The sequence below is a fragment of the Heptranchias perlo genome, chromosome 23 (assembly GCF_035084215.1).
Source record: "Heptranchias perlo isolate sHepPer1 chromosome 23, sHepPer1.hap1, whole genome shotgun sequence".
Classification (NCBI taxonomy): Eukaryota; Metazoa; Chordata; class Chondrichthyes; order Hexanchiformes; family Hexanchidae; genus Heptranchias; species Heptranchias perlo.
The window spans coordinates 27,663,652-27,677,756 of NC_090347.1; the positions used below are offsets into that span (position 1 = coordinate 27,663,652).

Here is a 14,105-nt window from a genome sequence, read left to right on the forward strand (position 1 = left end):
GCAATGTTGGGATCAGTGGTGTAATGTAATGGTCCCAGGGATTGTACAATGTTAGAGCAGTAGTGTAATGTAATGGTTCTGGTGATTATACAATGTTGGGAGCAGTGGTGTAATGTAAAGTCCCTTGAATCTGTGGGGAAATGGTTCAATTTATGCAGTGCTGCTCTGAGTATCATCCCGTATTAGCACAAGGAGAAAGGTGAAAATTGTAGCTGTGGACATACTGTAAATCACCATTTCTTTCTTACAAAAGGAAGAGACAACAAACTTATTGTAAAGAGAATTATAAAAAAAAAGTTACGTTTTAGATTCATAGCTTTTATTTTACAGTTCTTAAAAGGCCCCCCCCACCAAAAAAAAGTGAGTAATTATCAAAGGAATATTTCAAGTTTGTACACAATACCTGCTAGAAGCGTCCATTACTTTTGAATAATATACTTACCAGGAAAAATTTTACATTATTTTCTGACAATCTCAGCAACATTAAGAAGGCCCCTCTTGCAGGATATTTTGATTGGATGAATGGTCTGTGATGGTTTGTCATTTCAATAGTTTAAGAAGAAGTGTAATGACATACAGGAGTGAATTGTCAATGGCACGAAGATAAGGTATCAACTAGGAAAACCAAAGAGATCCCAAGGAAGTGTCTCCTTTAGAACATTTGTGCTGCTGTATTTGTATTTTTTTTGTGTGTTTTTGCTCTATATTATTTCATGTGTGGCATGAGCAGAGCCCAGGTGCAGGGTATGAGCTGCAGCATACATACATTAGCACAAAATAAAGCAACTCAGTTATACTCCTAGATGTACACGTCGTCACACTTCAGACATCTTTTAGATACAGATTCTGAAATGGATAGCTGATAGCCATCATCATCAGTACCCAAAGGACCGTAATGTGAAGGTATAAAATTTCACACTTAATTGTACACAGTAGCTTTGAAAAACACTAAGGACTCTCTGTGATTTAAAACAAATGTGTTAACTCCGGCAATTGGTTGGCTACATAAAACATCAAATCTGCCCTTTGTTTCCTCTTTTCTATTGCTTGTTAAAAATAAGAGTTCTTGTTACATGTTATGGGAGGAAAATCCAAACTAAATGTCATTAATGTTATAATGAATGGTTTAATGGAACAATTAGTGGAGCTTTACAACACAGATGTAGACTATTCACTGGTGTGCTTTTTGCAGACTAAGGGCCCGATATTAGGAGGGAGGCGGGTTGGCAGCGGGGGGTTGACTGGGCAAGTGGGTAACGCGACAGTGAAATCGGTGGGTTTGACACGTGGTCGTAAGTAAATTGAAGCCACTTACCTTGGCTTCCGGGTTTCGCGCTGGAAAGTTGTGCAGCGGGCGGACTGCGCACCCGCATCATAGGCTGTCAGCTGGAGGAGCCCTATTTAAAGAGGCAATTCTCCACTGACTAGGCAAAATTACAGCATGGGGCAGCTCAGGGGGAAGGCTGCTCCCAGGTTTAATGATGCCTCACTCCAGGTCTTACTGGATGGGGTGAGGAGGAGGAGGAGGGAGATCTTCCACCTGGCGGATGGGAGGAAGTGGCCTGCCTCTGCCACCATGAAGGTCTGGCTCGAGGTGGCAGAGGAGGTCACCAGCATCACCAACATATCACACACCTGCATACAGTGCAGGAGGCGCTTCAGTGACCGAACCAGGTCAGCCGAAGTGAGTACTCTTACTCATTCCCCTACACTCCGTCTGCCACATCACCGCCCTCATCCCACATCTCGTTCTGCACTGCCAACACTACTCTATCACATCACTCCTCACACACACTGAACCCTCATCCTCATCTTACCTGCACTTCCTCACCTCCCCAGTACTCATCTCACCACTACCACTCAACCCAATCCTCATACAATCTCATGGCTCTGTCTCATACTCACCCTCTCATGCATCTCTTTCACGGTCAGCCTCACCCCACCTGCCACAACTTGTGCTGCAGCCACAGGGCATGCATCACGTATGTGAAGTAGGAAGCATAAGGGAATCGTGTCGTGAGCAATGAAGGGGATGCACAAGGGTGTTATGGTTTTTACTTATATTTGATTTCTGATCAACTCACATTACATATTATATTGTTACCACTACTGCCACATCTTGGCCATTCTTGACTGGCTTGTGCAATAAGACCCTTTCATGAGGTTCTCCATGAACACCCTTGATGCCACCCATTGGGTCACCCTACAGTGGGTGTATGTGTAGTTACACGACTACTTTGTGCAGGTGCCTGTTGCACAGCACTGTGTTGAGTAGCTCCACGTGGCGGAGGTGGACGGTGTGCCTGGTGAGGCTGGTGATGTTGCTCGTCCTCCAATGGAGTGTTGAATGTAGCTATGGAACCCCCAGCCACCCCCCACCCCTCACATCCTGACGGTGTGAGTGTGAGGGGGTCCGTAAAGTAGGAAAATGTGTTTGGACAGCAGAGTTTAGGATATGATGTAATAATTTTGAGTCTGGAGACAACAGTGTGGCAGACAAAACTTTGTCTGAGGTGACAGAGTGCCCTGCTGCAATGAATGAGGTACTCCCCCCAACTGTCGAGGAATCCTCTGCATCTCCCAATGGCTGCTGACCGAAACACGTCTGCAACAGGGAGTGTTTCCCACAGCATGGGAAACACGCTGGAGAGTCCAAAATCACATCCCTGCTAAAATCTCTTCCCAATGAGGTCTGTCAACGACCTCAAGCACCTCCCTAACTATCCAAACTGTCATCCTGCTGGCTTTAATTGGGAGTCCCCCATGCGGGGGCTGCGCGCGAACCGATTCGCGTCATCGGGGAACCCGGAAGTGGGCGGGTTGGAGCTGGGCTCCGGACCCGCTCCGGGATTCCCCAATTTTAGGAACCCCCCTCTGCCACGAACTCACCCGCTCGGCCATCCTAAATTTGACCCCTAAGTCTTTGATGTAGTAATGCCTAAGTATCAGTTTGTTTCATACACATCATTTGTACAGTGCTTATAACTTTTCCTTGATAGTTTTAGTTTAATAAAAAGCTGTTCTACTCTACAATGCGTATTTAAAATCCTAAATGTGTGTTTATTTCTACTGAGGTATCCTTTATCCCCATAACAGTGTTAACATGAACAGTAACCAGGGAAGTTTGAATGGTGGGGGTTATTTACTGTGATCCAAGACTGGAAATTAAAACTCTCTTCGAGTTGGTATGAATCTGCAAAGACAGGATTCGGATCAGTAGGTATAAAGGGCTGATGTGAATTTTTTAAACAAGGAAACTAACTCAATTGGATAAATTTTCCCCTGCTTGCAACTTTAAGCAAAGAAGTCAGTTTTCTTATTTCATACTCCAACTGACATATTCACTCACATTAGTGACTGGAAGAAACCGTAGTCCAATGTCTGTTCTGAATAGATAATTCAATACCTGGGTGGTGGATAAACTTGCTCAGGCAATACTCACTATAAAATCCCAAGTTTCTTCATGACCTGAACTTGCTGTTATCTAAAAGGAGTATGAATATATAAAATAGGCCTTTTGTCTGACTTAACTGCCATACCTATGACAGACATATATTTGTTACTATAGTGCAGACCAGATGTGGTGAATGTTCCAGTCTGTCGCAGAGGAATTTAACCCGAGGAACTAACACAATTTCTATGAAAATTGTACAATGTTGGGAGATTGAGACATACTTAAAAATGAAATATTTGATAGTTGATTTATAAACTGAAATGAGTTCAATTTTCTAAATTATCCACAGCTATGATGTGAAGAAATCCAACTTTGGATACTGTAGTTTTCAACCAATTTTGGGGGGGATTTGGGGGAACAATTTACTTTCATTCTATTTGTCCATTAACTTCACTGTGAACATGCTTCCCCAAAAATCTGTCCCACTTTGACCATATTTTGCAAAATACTGGGCTTCAAAATAATATTATACGTTCAAATTACAAGTCCCAATTGGGATAATTTTTAACAGAAGACTTGCTTGTAACAATTTCAAAAGAAGTATGAAGGCAGCAAAACATCAAGACCTTTGTGGTGAAACAATGCAACATTAAAAGGTGGATTCTCCACATTACAGCCATAAACAGCTCAGCACACTGGATAGAAGATTCTGTTGTTAAGTAAATAATTCTGATCACAATAAATCATCCAGAGATTTTATGCTGTAATGCAGAACAGATACTTCAACCAACAATTCCCTGCCAAAACATTTGTTATAAATACTGGTAGATGATGTCATTTTCAATTTTTTTTCTTGGATTGCAATGGTGTGCAAAGCTGTTACGATCTTAAAGCTGGTATCACTTTTGATGTATTAAAGCTTGTTCTAAGAGTGCTGGATTATTGGGCCGGAAATTGTTCTGGGCGGCAAACACATATCGCCTGCCGCTGGTAAGTAACTAACTCACCCACAAATTTTTTCCTGGCTTCTGGCTGCCAATTTGCTTTAATTGAGACCTGCGAGAAGTGCAGCGATCTTTCCCAGGCTTCTCTGAGCTGTGAGAGGAGGAAAGGCTCGCTGTGTCCTCTCCACCAATCAGCTTGAAGCAAGCCGCGCTATGAGAACCAGAAAGTGAATTTCATTCACAAAATGCACAGTGTAAGAACTAGGATGTGTCAGATAAGATTAGTAAATGTACTACGAAATCAAAGTGAGAAAGCGAAATAAAGGGTAAAATTGAAAGACTGAGATAAAAAAGACAGAAAGAAAAAGTACAAAGAAAAAGTAAAAGATTAAAAATGTAAAATTTCAAACAATTTTTTTTAAATGCCCAAAATCTATTAAAATCAGGACTAATGAGATGCCACATTTTTAAAAATTAATTTTCAAAGCCAGAGAAGTTGTTTGGCAGTCATTAATACTTACCACGCCATTAACAGTTAGTTTACACCTGATATAACTCACTGTACCTTTTTTCTGGCGAGATTAGTTAGCTTCCAGCTGGGCAGGAGAGCAAGTTTGCGCTGATCCATTGATTCCAACCTGCAATATCCCTTTAAGACGAAGTTGTCAGATCAGCAGGGAATCAGGAAGATTGACTGCGCATGTGGGGTCTCGGAACTTGCTCTTCGATTTGCCCATTAATAATGGTGAGCACTGTTAGGCTCACCATTATTTTAAGAGCAATTTCCAGTCCTATGTCTTTTGAACTGGTTGATTAAATTGTTAGCTGTAAATCTACCAGTGTTTAATTTAAACAGTATGTATTAAGTTCATTTCTGTACTGTGGTGTTTCTTTATAAGTCAAAGTTTATCCCTTTATTTCTGTCGAATGCATAATACAGGTCATTTTCTTTTAAAAGTGCAGTTAAGAGTCCACATCTACACACTCATACACACACAAACTCTGTCTGATCAATGCCACTGCTGCATTGCTATTTTAAATTTCTAAAATATTGTCTATTTATACTATGTTATGATACAGTATATTTTATATAAACTGTGTGCGCCTCAAATAAGTGTGTACAGAATAGCAGGAAATCTGTTACACATTTGACAGGAGTGCATTGCTTTCTGTCTAAATTCTAGACTTCCTGAATATGCAATTGGAGTAAATTGGAAAAAACCCCTGGATACTACAATTTTGGCCTTGAACATAAGGGGGTAAAGTTTCCACTTGTTTCCACTAGTTTTGCGCCCAGATTCCAATGCAATCGGCCGAACCAGTGCAAAAGATCAGGGAATTTTAAACGTGAGTTACTCCCAAAACCACTTACATACGTTTTTTCCATGATCTGTTACGCTGGTTCAAGATTGAATTCACCTGGATCAGGCCTCGTCCACAAAACTGGCCACACCCCCAGGTCAAAATTGCGAGTTTCCGTCGATTGCGCTGGTTCGGGAAGGCTCTTCAATTTGCTCTCATTTTCTTAGGCGCACAGGGTCTAGTACGCACATTTTCAAAGATTTTTCATATCAAAAAATATTTTATTTACTAAGAAACTGATTAAAGTACACCAATGAAACTATTAGATGGTTCAGTATAGTTTTTTTTAAGTCATTTTCAGTGATTTTAAATCAGGTTACTCACAGGTGGAGGACTGAACAGCCTTATTAAAAATGTTTATTTTTGCTGATAAACTCATTTTCAGCTGTATTAATAAAACTGCACCAGGTTACCACTCTTAAATACATCAAGGAATACTCCTTAATGGAAAAAAAGAAACAATTACGTTCTATTACACTGCCCGATTGTGCTGGCGCATGGAAAATTTTATGTTTGTGATTATGCAAATGAATTTTGTGGAAACTTGAACTGTAATCTAACCAGCGCAATTTCAAGTGCATTTTGGGCGCAATTTCCTGATTGCGCCCAAAGTGCAAACTCGACCCCAGGTCATAGGATTCATCTTAAACTGTCTTAATTCGGAAGGGGAGAGAGGAATCTAAATTGAACTCACTGCTCTTCCTTACTGATGGTCTATAAATAAGGCACTGCATTTTTGCCTTTTATTTTTGAAGAGACTTTCTGGGAATTGGATCTCACAAAGAAAGGTGTAAATCGGGGAGAAAGTACATGACAATTTTGCTGGAAACTGAAGAAATTAAACATCTTACCAAAAGTATCACACTAGAACTCCTTAACTTAATTGGAATACAATGCAGAAGAGATTCAGGAAATTATAAGCAGGGTTTGCACTTCAAATCCAGGTAAAATAAATCAGAGGATAATGGAAAGGTGAGTGAAGATTGGAAAACAATGAATGGCCTGAGGGGTAACAAAGCAGGAATTTTTCAGTAAAAGCTGTAAATGCAAAGCTCTAACAAAAAAACAATCGGCAATGAGGAGAGGCATCTCCCCCTCATCATATATTGCACCCAACTTAGAATCCTAGATATCAGACCTATTTAATTGTATTGTTACCAACATTTTGAAGTGTTTGTTTTTTGATTCCCCCTTCTCATTCAAAAAAAGACAGCTTTAAGCATTCTTTGTGTAAATGATAAATCTATAGGAGTAACCCAATGCCAAAGCATTATAAATGGTGAGTGACTAGAATGGTGTCAGGGTTGAGGGACTTCAAGTATGTGGTGAGACTGGCGAAGTTGTTCTCCTTAGAACAGGGAAGGTTAAAGGGAGATTTGATAGTGATATTCAAAATCATGAACGGTTTTGATAGAGTAAACAAGGAGAAACTGTTTCCAGTGGCAGAAGGGTCGGTAACCAGAGGACACAGATTTAAGGTGATCGGCAAAAGAGCCAGAGGTGACATGAGGAAACATTTTTTTTTAAACTCAGTGAGTTGTAATGATCTGGAATGCACTGCCTGAAAGGGTGGTGGAAGCAGATTCATTAGTAACTTTCAAAAGGGAATTAGATAAATACTTGAAGGGAAAAAATTTACAGGGCAATGGGGAAAGAGCAAGTGAACGGGACTAATTGGATAGCTCTTTCAAAGAGCCAGCACAGGCACGATAGGCTGAATAGCCTCCTCCTGCGTTGTACCTACAATACTATAATATTATGTCATCATGATTTGACCAAAGAGATCACTGTTCTTTTGTATCTTTGCACTCAGTACATTACTTTGAATTTGAAAACGTGAAGAGATTGAACCAATGTCAACAAAAAGACCAATGCTGTCTTTGAAATGGATGAACTAAATTGGGGAAGCCTTGGCGAATAACAGTCTACATTTTCACTCTATAGAACAGGTCTACACTTTTTAAGTGATAATGCTTTAAATTTCATTTAAATTAGAAATAGTTTCTTTAGTTGGTCTATGCAGTATAATGGACAAGAGAGGGAAGACTGGGGAGAACTCAGTAGGTGGAGGAGATTTTCTGATCTCATGCTGAAACAAGTCATTCATGCATCATACTGAACCATGGGGACGAGCAGTCAGACCAGGATACAATAAATAAAATGATCTCCGAGAAGCAACAAAGAGAAAATGTGCAAAATCATAGAAAGGAAATGCATTTAATCTAGGAATTTCATCTTATTCCACTTGACCCCTCAGCTAACTTCTTTTTTCTGTGTCGCCGCTGTCAGTAAATCTGTCAGTCTTGGTCTGGGTGGATCTTGAACTCATTACTGCTTAATTTCCTTTGATCTGCTTTGCTTCATTTTCATCTTTCAGATGTTGAACTTGGGCTCCTCTGATGTCTCAGCTGTTCCATCCAGTGAGCAACTGAGTAATACAGACCAGTAAGAGTCCAGATTTGACCCCAGTATGTGATAAGTTAGCAGATGTTGCTGGGGCATTATTGGCGTGCTATAATTGACCACAGTGCCCCTTGGTTAAGGGGGGGAAATCAGCTGGGGATCGTGTTCCTGATCTCTATCCAGTGACCCTTGCTGAAAGTGTATGAGTAGATGTAGGGTGAGGACAGGATTGGGCTTCGCTCTAGTGCTCCCCACCGGAAAATAGTCTGTCAATATTCGCTGTGTAGATTAATACGCGAAGAATGGAAACTAGGGCGAGATACTGGAGAACAGTAGGTGCCTGTAGACATGTACCTTAGCAAGGAGTAAACAACATCAGGAAAGGAGGGGAAAGGATAAAACAGATAGGAAAAATGCAAATTAAACTGTGAGCTGTGAACAGGTATACAGTCTGCTTCACTTATGTCATGGGGTACCAAACGGCTGCTATATTATTTCCATTTGGATTAAGAATATGCCACAGTATCAATTTTTAAGGTCGGAGCCTAAATGCCTTATTTCAATATTAGCTGGGTTACCTCTCGCTTCTCCACTGTGTTATGAGATACTTGCTCAAGCACGCGTTTCACAAAACTCTCAGCTCCCAAATAACCATGCTTTACTAAAGGTGGAGTGTAGACAATATCTGAATAACCCACAGGAAAAAATTGCTCTGGGGAAACAGCAGGGGAGTGGGACTAATTGGATAGCTCTTTCAAAGAGCCGGCACAGGCACGATGGGCCGAATGATCTCCTTCTGAGCTGTATAATTCTATACAGATTTTACATACTTTATGACACTCGCAGTGTTTGCAGGTCAGACAAAGAACTCAATCTTCACTTTTCAGGAGGTAATTTTCCAAGTTGGCGTTAGAGCGGAGAACCTTGCCCACTGCCTGTGCATGTGGGAAAAGTGCGGCTGCAATTTTCAGATATGTTATGGCAGTAAGTTAGGTTCTTTGCCCCTCGGACTTGGAAAGTTACCTCCATCAAACCAATTCTACAATCCACGTTTAGTTCTCGCTGCATTATTCACTGCATTCCTTCTTTTCAGCTCCGACTGCATACATGCCACACATCATTCCTCTAGCCAGGAGGTGGGTGGTGTCCTGCTTCCAGGCTAAAGTGAAATGCCAGTCTTGATTTGCCAACTAGACGATGCAACAGAACTGCCTTGAACAACCGCCAAATATCCTCAATGGGAAATATAGGATATAATCATAGCGCGGGGGTGGGGGGTTGCTAGGGGATTACAGATACTACGCTTGCATTAGATACGGGATGGAAAGGAGGCCGGAAGCCTGCACCTGCAGTTTGGAATAGAAACATTTATCTATTCTCCATTCAACTATTATTCAACATTGAACTATTCTCTAACATTCAGTATTCTATGTTCATCCTCATTGCAACAGATACTCCAAACAAACATCTGATCAGTGTCTTCCATTGACAGAATGAAATCCTTAGACAAGCCATCTTCCAACTGCTTACTTCACAGTACAGTACAAGTGCACTGCCAGTTTGCACCAGTACTTTAGAATATTTGCCATCTAATTCCATGCTTTTCAATACTATTTCAAATTTTAAAATACATTTAAATATAAAATCGGGAACGAGCATAAATACGCATCCATGTTAGAGAGATACAAGTTTTCGTATGTGAAATAAGATTAATTTCTATGTTTTTTATTTATAAATTGTGCTATCCTCCATATCTCTGTGACCCTCCCCCTCCCATCTTGTTATCAAAAGCCAGTCACGCAGATGTATTGAATACAGTACCTTTGAATTTTCCTAAGGCTGCATTAGCAGAAACAAAACAATACTATTTAGAACATAATATAAAGGGTTAAATAAATCAAAGAGCAGTTATTGCAAAGGTAGCAGATTCCTGTTAAGTAAAACAAGTGTGTTTGACAAAAAAGTATTGATTTAGCAGGAACTTTTAACAGAAGTTCACACAGAAGTGCCTGTAACACCTTAACCAAGTAGTGAGGGTTGGAAAATACAGACTTTTGACAGGCTACTTGCCACACTGTAAACTTCCACTATTGTGAAGTCTGTTTCCCGACAACTGGAAAATTGATCAGGAAAAAAGTATATTGGCATTTTTTGTGACATCTCACAACCACAGAGGTGATGTAATGTTGCAGCATGCAGGTGCTCTGACCAGAACTGCCACAGACTGATAAGGCCTGGGCTTGTGTGGCTGGGTTAAGAACAGAGTGGCACAAATCTGGAGGCAGGCTGCTCCGTTCACCCTCTTATTCAGAAGTGGAGAGGAGGTTGTTGTGGAAAGCAACTTATAAATGGGACAACAAATAAAGAAAAAACTTGAATTTATATATCACCTTATCATGTCCTCAAAACACCCCAATGAATTACTTTAGAAGTGCAGTCACTGTTATTATGTAGCAAGGTTTGTGTACAGCAAGATTCCATAAACAGCAATTAATCTACTTCTGGTGGTGGTTGAAGGAGGAATGTTGTTCAGGATACTAGGAGAACTCTCTGCTCTTCTAATAGTGCCATGAGGTCAGTCAGACGGGGCTTCAGTTTAACATCACATCTGAAAGATGGCACCCCCGACAGTATAGCTCTCCCTCAGTACTGCAGTGAAGTGTCAGCCTAGATTATGTACTCAAGTCCCGGAGAGGGGCTTGAACCCACAACTGACTCAGAGGCAAGGAACTGAGGCAAGGTGGCACTTTTAAGTTAAAAATAAGTTATAATTATGGTGCAAAAAATATTCTCAATTTATTTTTCCATTACCCTCAGTGCTTTTGTGTGAACAAAAACATTCTATGATTTGAAGAACACTGCCAATACAAAAAAAATCTGAAGTATTTTTAAGAAGTTGTTAAGTGGCTAATTGGAGTAAAAACCAAATGGAACAAGACTTAATTGATCAGAAGGTAACTTTCCTTTCGATACATTCAATAAGCCTCAGTACCCTCCAGGGCTTATGTGGAGATATGTAAATGTGTAAGGGGTGGCAAATTCAGTGTCAGGTTAAAGTGTTACAAAGCAGAATGTGGATCCTAGAACGCAGACTCTGGTATACTTTTAACTGGAATGAAAAGATTTACAAAATACTAAAAGCTTATTTTACGCTGTTAATTTTAACGTGCTGTATTTTGGTGGAAAGTCAAAAAATTGCTTACCGCAGTAGCCATGTTGGACAAGATGCAGAACGTGATCTCATGTAATTTGGGCTGTAAACATGGTAAAATGTGTAGTCTGGGCAAGAGTACTCAACTGACATGAATTTACAGCTAAAAGTATTCAGTTAACAGGAATGGAAACATAAAGGGACAGCAAGAATGAGGTAGCAACACAATCACAACATTCCAAAGTGGGCAAAGGGAAAAAGAAAGAAAAAAGAAAAGTAAGGAGAAGCTGGTATGAAATGCCTGGACAATTCACGTCACAACACAATTGGAAGCCACAAGGAATTACCCACATTAGCAAACAGCACCCTACTGTACATGTGCAGTAAGAGTTATAAAATACTGAAAACATATATAGTAAACTTTGTTACATCAGGGGGAAAGAAAATGAGCACATACCAAGAGCATATCATTCTCTTTTACCAATTTTTCTCTCCCCTTTCCTCTTCTCCTGAAAGCACTGCTCTTTTCAGGGATATGGTTCCACAGGGACCAGACACCCTCTAGTACCTTGCCCAAGTGGCCATTATTTATATGTGAGCCTTGATAGGCTATTCAAAAGAGGGAGTCATCACAATCAAGTCCATACCAAGTGTCCACGCACACACACTTCCAGCAGGGGTCTGTGCATAGCACTCAGGAGTAGGAACCTTGGTTGATTTTCCCCTCCCTAACCCAGGAGCACTGGGGCCGGTTGTAGTGCCCCTACTGTCGTCCCCGCCAAGGTCAGCTAACTCAGCTCAGACCAGGAATTGAACCTGGCATCTTGCTGGCCAGTCTGGCTCAGCTACTCACTGGATAAACCCACAGAGCCAACTGGGGACCATTTTTAATCTAGGCCACGGCCAGAGGCCGCAGGCAAATATAGTGCTGCTTATCACTGATATTGGCAGTTAGAACAGTACACTTCCTAATATTCAACATTCATATTAATTAATGATGAGCTAACCTCAAGTGAACCAAACTAGACAGATGCATTGTAAAACAAGGGGACATTAAAGCTTTACTTCTAGAAACCAGACAGCGTACATTCTTCCCTTCCCCCTCTGCAGACCCATGACCTAATTTAACGTTAGCTTGGTTCAGTTCCATTCACTGAAGGTTTGCTCACCCTCATACTAACACAGTTATTAAACATTTACCTCATAAATACATTTTTCCATTGTAATAAGCATCAATAAACTGTCTTTTAAATGTACCAAAATGTAGGATTGAGAGTTACATTCTTATAAATGTTTATTTTGCTTTACCCTGCAGGTGAAACACAATAGAATTCATCGTAGGCCAAAGAAGCACAATGAGGGATTTACATTGTGCAAAATATCCCAAAGTGCAGGTCTTTATTCATGAAAGGTTATACTGCAGCCAGGACTGGCCAATGTGGGAGGGAGGGGGAAGTTCCATATAATCAACCAACGGATGGAACTAGTATGGCTGTTAGTAGGATGGAGCCTTTATCTAATAAAATGCTCTGACAACTCATTAGTGACAAAAGAGGAACATGACCTGTCATTCATCCGGCTCACAAGGTTAGAAGTGATTTGACATGTTCAACCACCAGGTATCCTTAACCACAGTGTTAATGTCACTTGTATTTCAAACCCTCTCTCATCCAACTACCCAAAAAACACACACACACACATATATTTAATTTGCATGAAATACACACATTCATAGTATTGGGGATGCCTGGCATAGTGAAACTTGGACTGTTGACCCAATATCAATGCAGGAACCTTGCGAAACTGATACTTTTAGCACAGGCTGGTGTGACATTTTATCATTCAGGCAGGATTTGAAGGTATATATATAAATATATATATTATATATAAAATATACATACACACATATATATATATATATATATATAATATATATATATATAAAAAAATTGTTGAATGCTATGGTGAAACCAGAGATAAAAACAGCTATTTTTATTCATACAATTTTTTAATTCTTTTCCAAACAGGTGAAACTAAAAGTCACTAACCCTGACAGTATTAATCAATTCAAATGATTTTTTATAAAGTTTATCTGTATCGACACTGTATATCGTTTCACTCCAGTTCTCTTATGCACCATCAGCAATTTTATTTGCTATGAAAAAAATTGCTTTTTAAAAAATACTCGAGAAAGCAGCACAAAAGCCAGTACATACCCATCCTTTTTATAAAACTCCAGCATCATGTTGTCGGTAGCAACGCTGAGCGGTCGTCTGGCCTGGTCGTACTGCTTGCGGTCAGAGTGATCAATGTCCGGAGATGGCATGGAGTTGTAGTTTGCATTATGATTGGTGTGCACTGGACTGCCATAGCTACCAGTGACATTAAATTCAATATCTGTTTTTGAAAGAAATACAGCTCACAGTATATTATTGCAAGAGTCCAATATCCGCCAATTTCTTCTTCCAGCTTCACTGCAACTTTTCTTGTCTCCCTATCTTATCAACATCTCTATGTTCAGCGTACTATAAACTTTCCTCCCTTGTTCCTGTAAAGCTCCAAACATGTTTCCCTACACACTCTTCCTCTTCCCTACATCTTTACTCTGTTGAAATCAAGGCTCATTCCAAAACTGTGGAATTCATAGTATCATCGTATGTTACAGCACAGAAGGAGGCTATTCGGCCCATCGTGCCCATGCCGACTCTTTGAAAGAACTATCCAATTCGTCTCACTCCCCTGCTCTTTCCCCATAGCCCTGTAAATTTTTTCCCTTCAAGTATTTATCCAATTCCAATTTGAAAGTTATTATTGAATCTGCTTCCACCAACCTTTCAGGCAGTGCATTCCA

The 14,105-nt window shown here is 40.3% G+C and overlaps 1 protein-coding gene across 11 annotated transcripts in view; it reads right to left on the minus strand.

Moving 5' to 3' along the window:
* arhgap44a (Rho GTPase activating protein 44a) overlaps positions 1-14,105 on the minus strand; it is a 290,103-nt gene that overhangs the window by 26,169 nt on the left and 249,829 nt on the right. For all 11 annotated transcript variants that reach the window (XM_068004269.1, XM_068004262.1, XM_068004263.1 and 8 more), the window contains one exon: positions 13,471-13,651. In XM_068004269.1, coding sequence (XP_067860370.1) covers positions 13,471-13,651 — 181 coding nt within the window. The remainder of the gene's footprint in view (positions 1-13,470; positions 13,652-14,105) is intronic.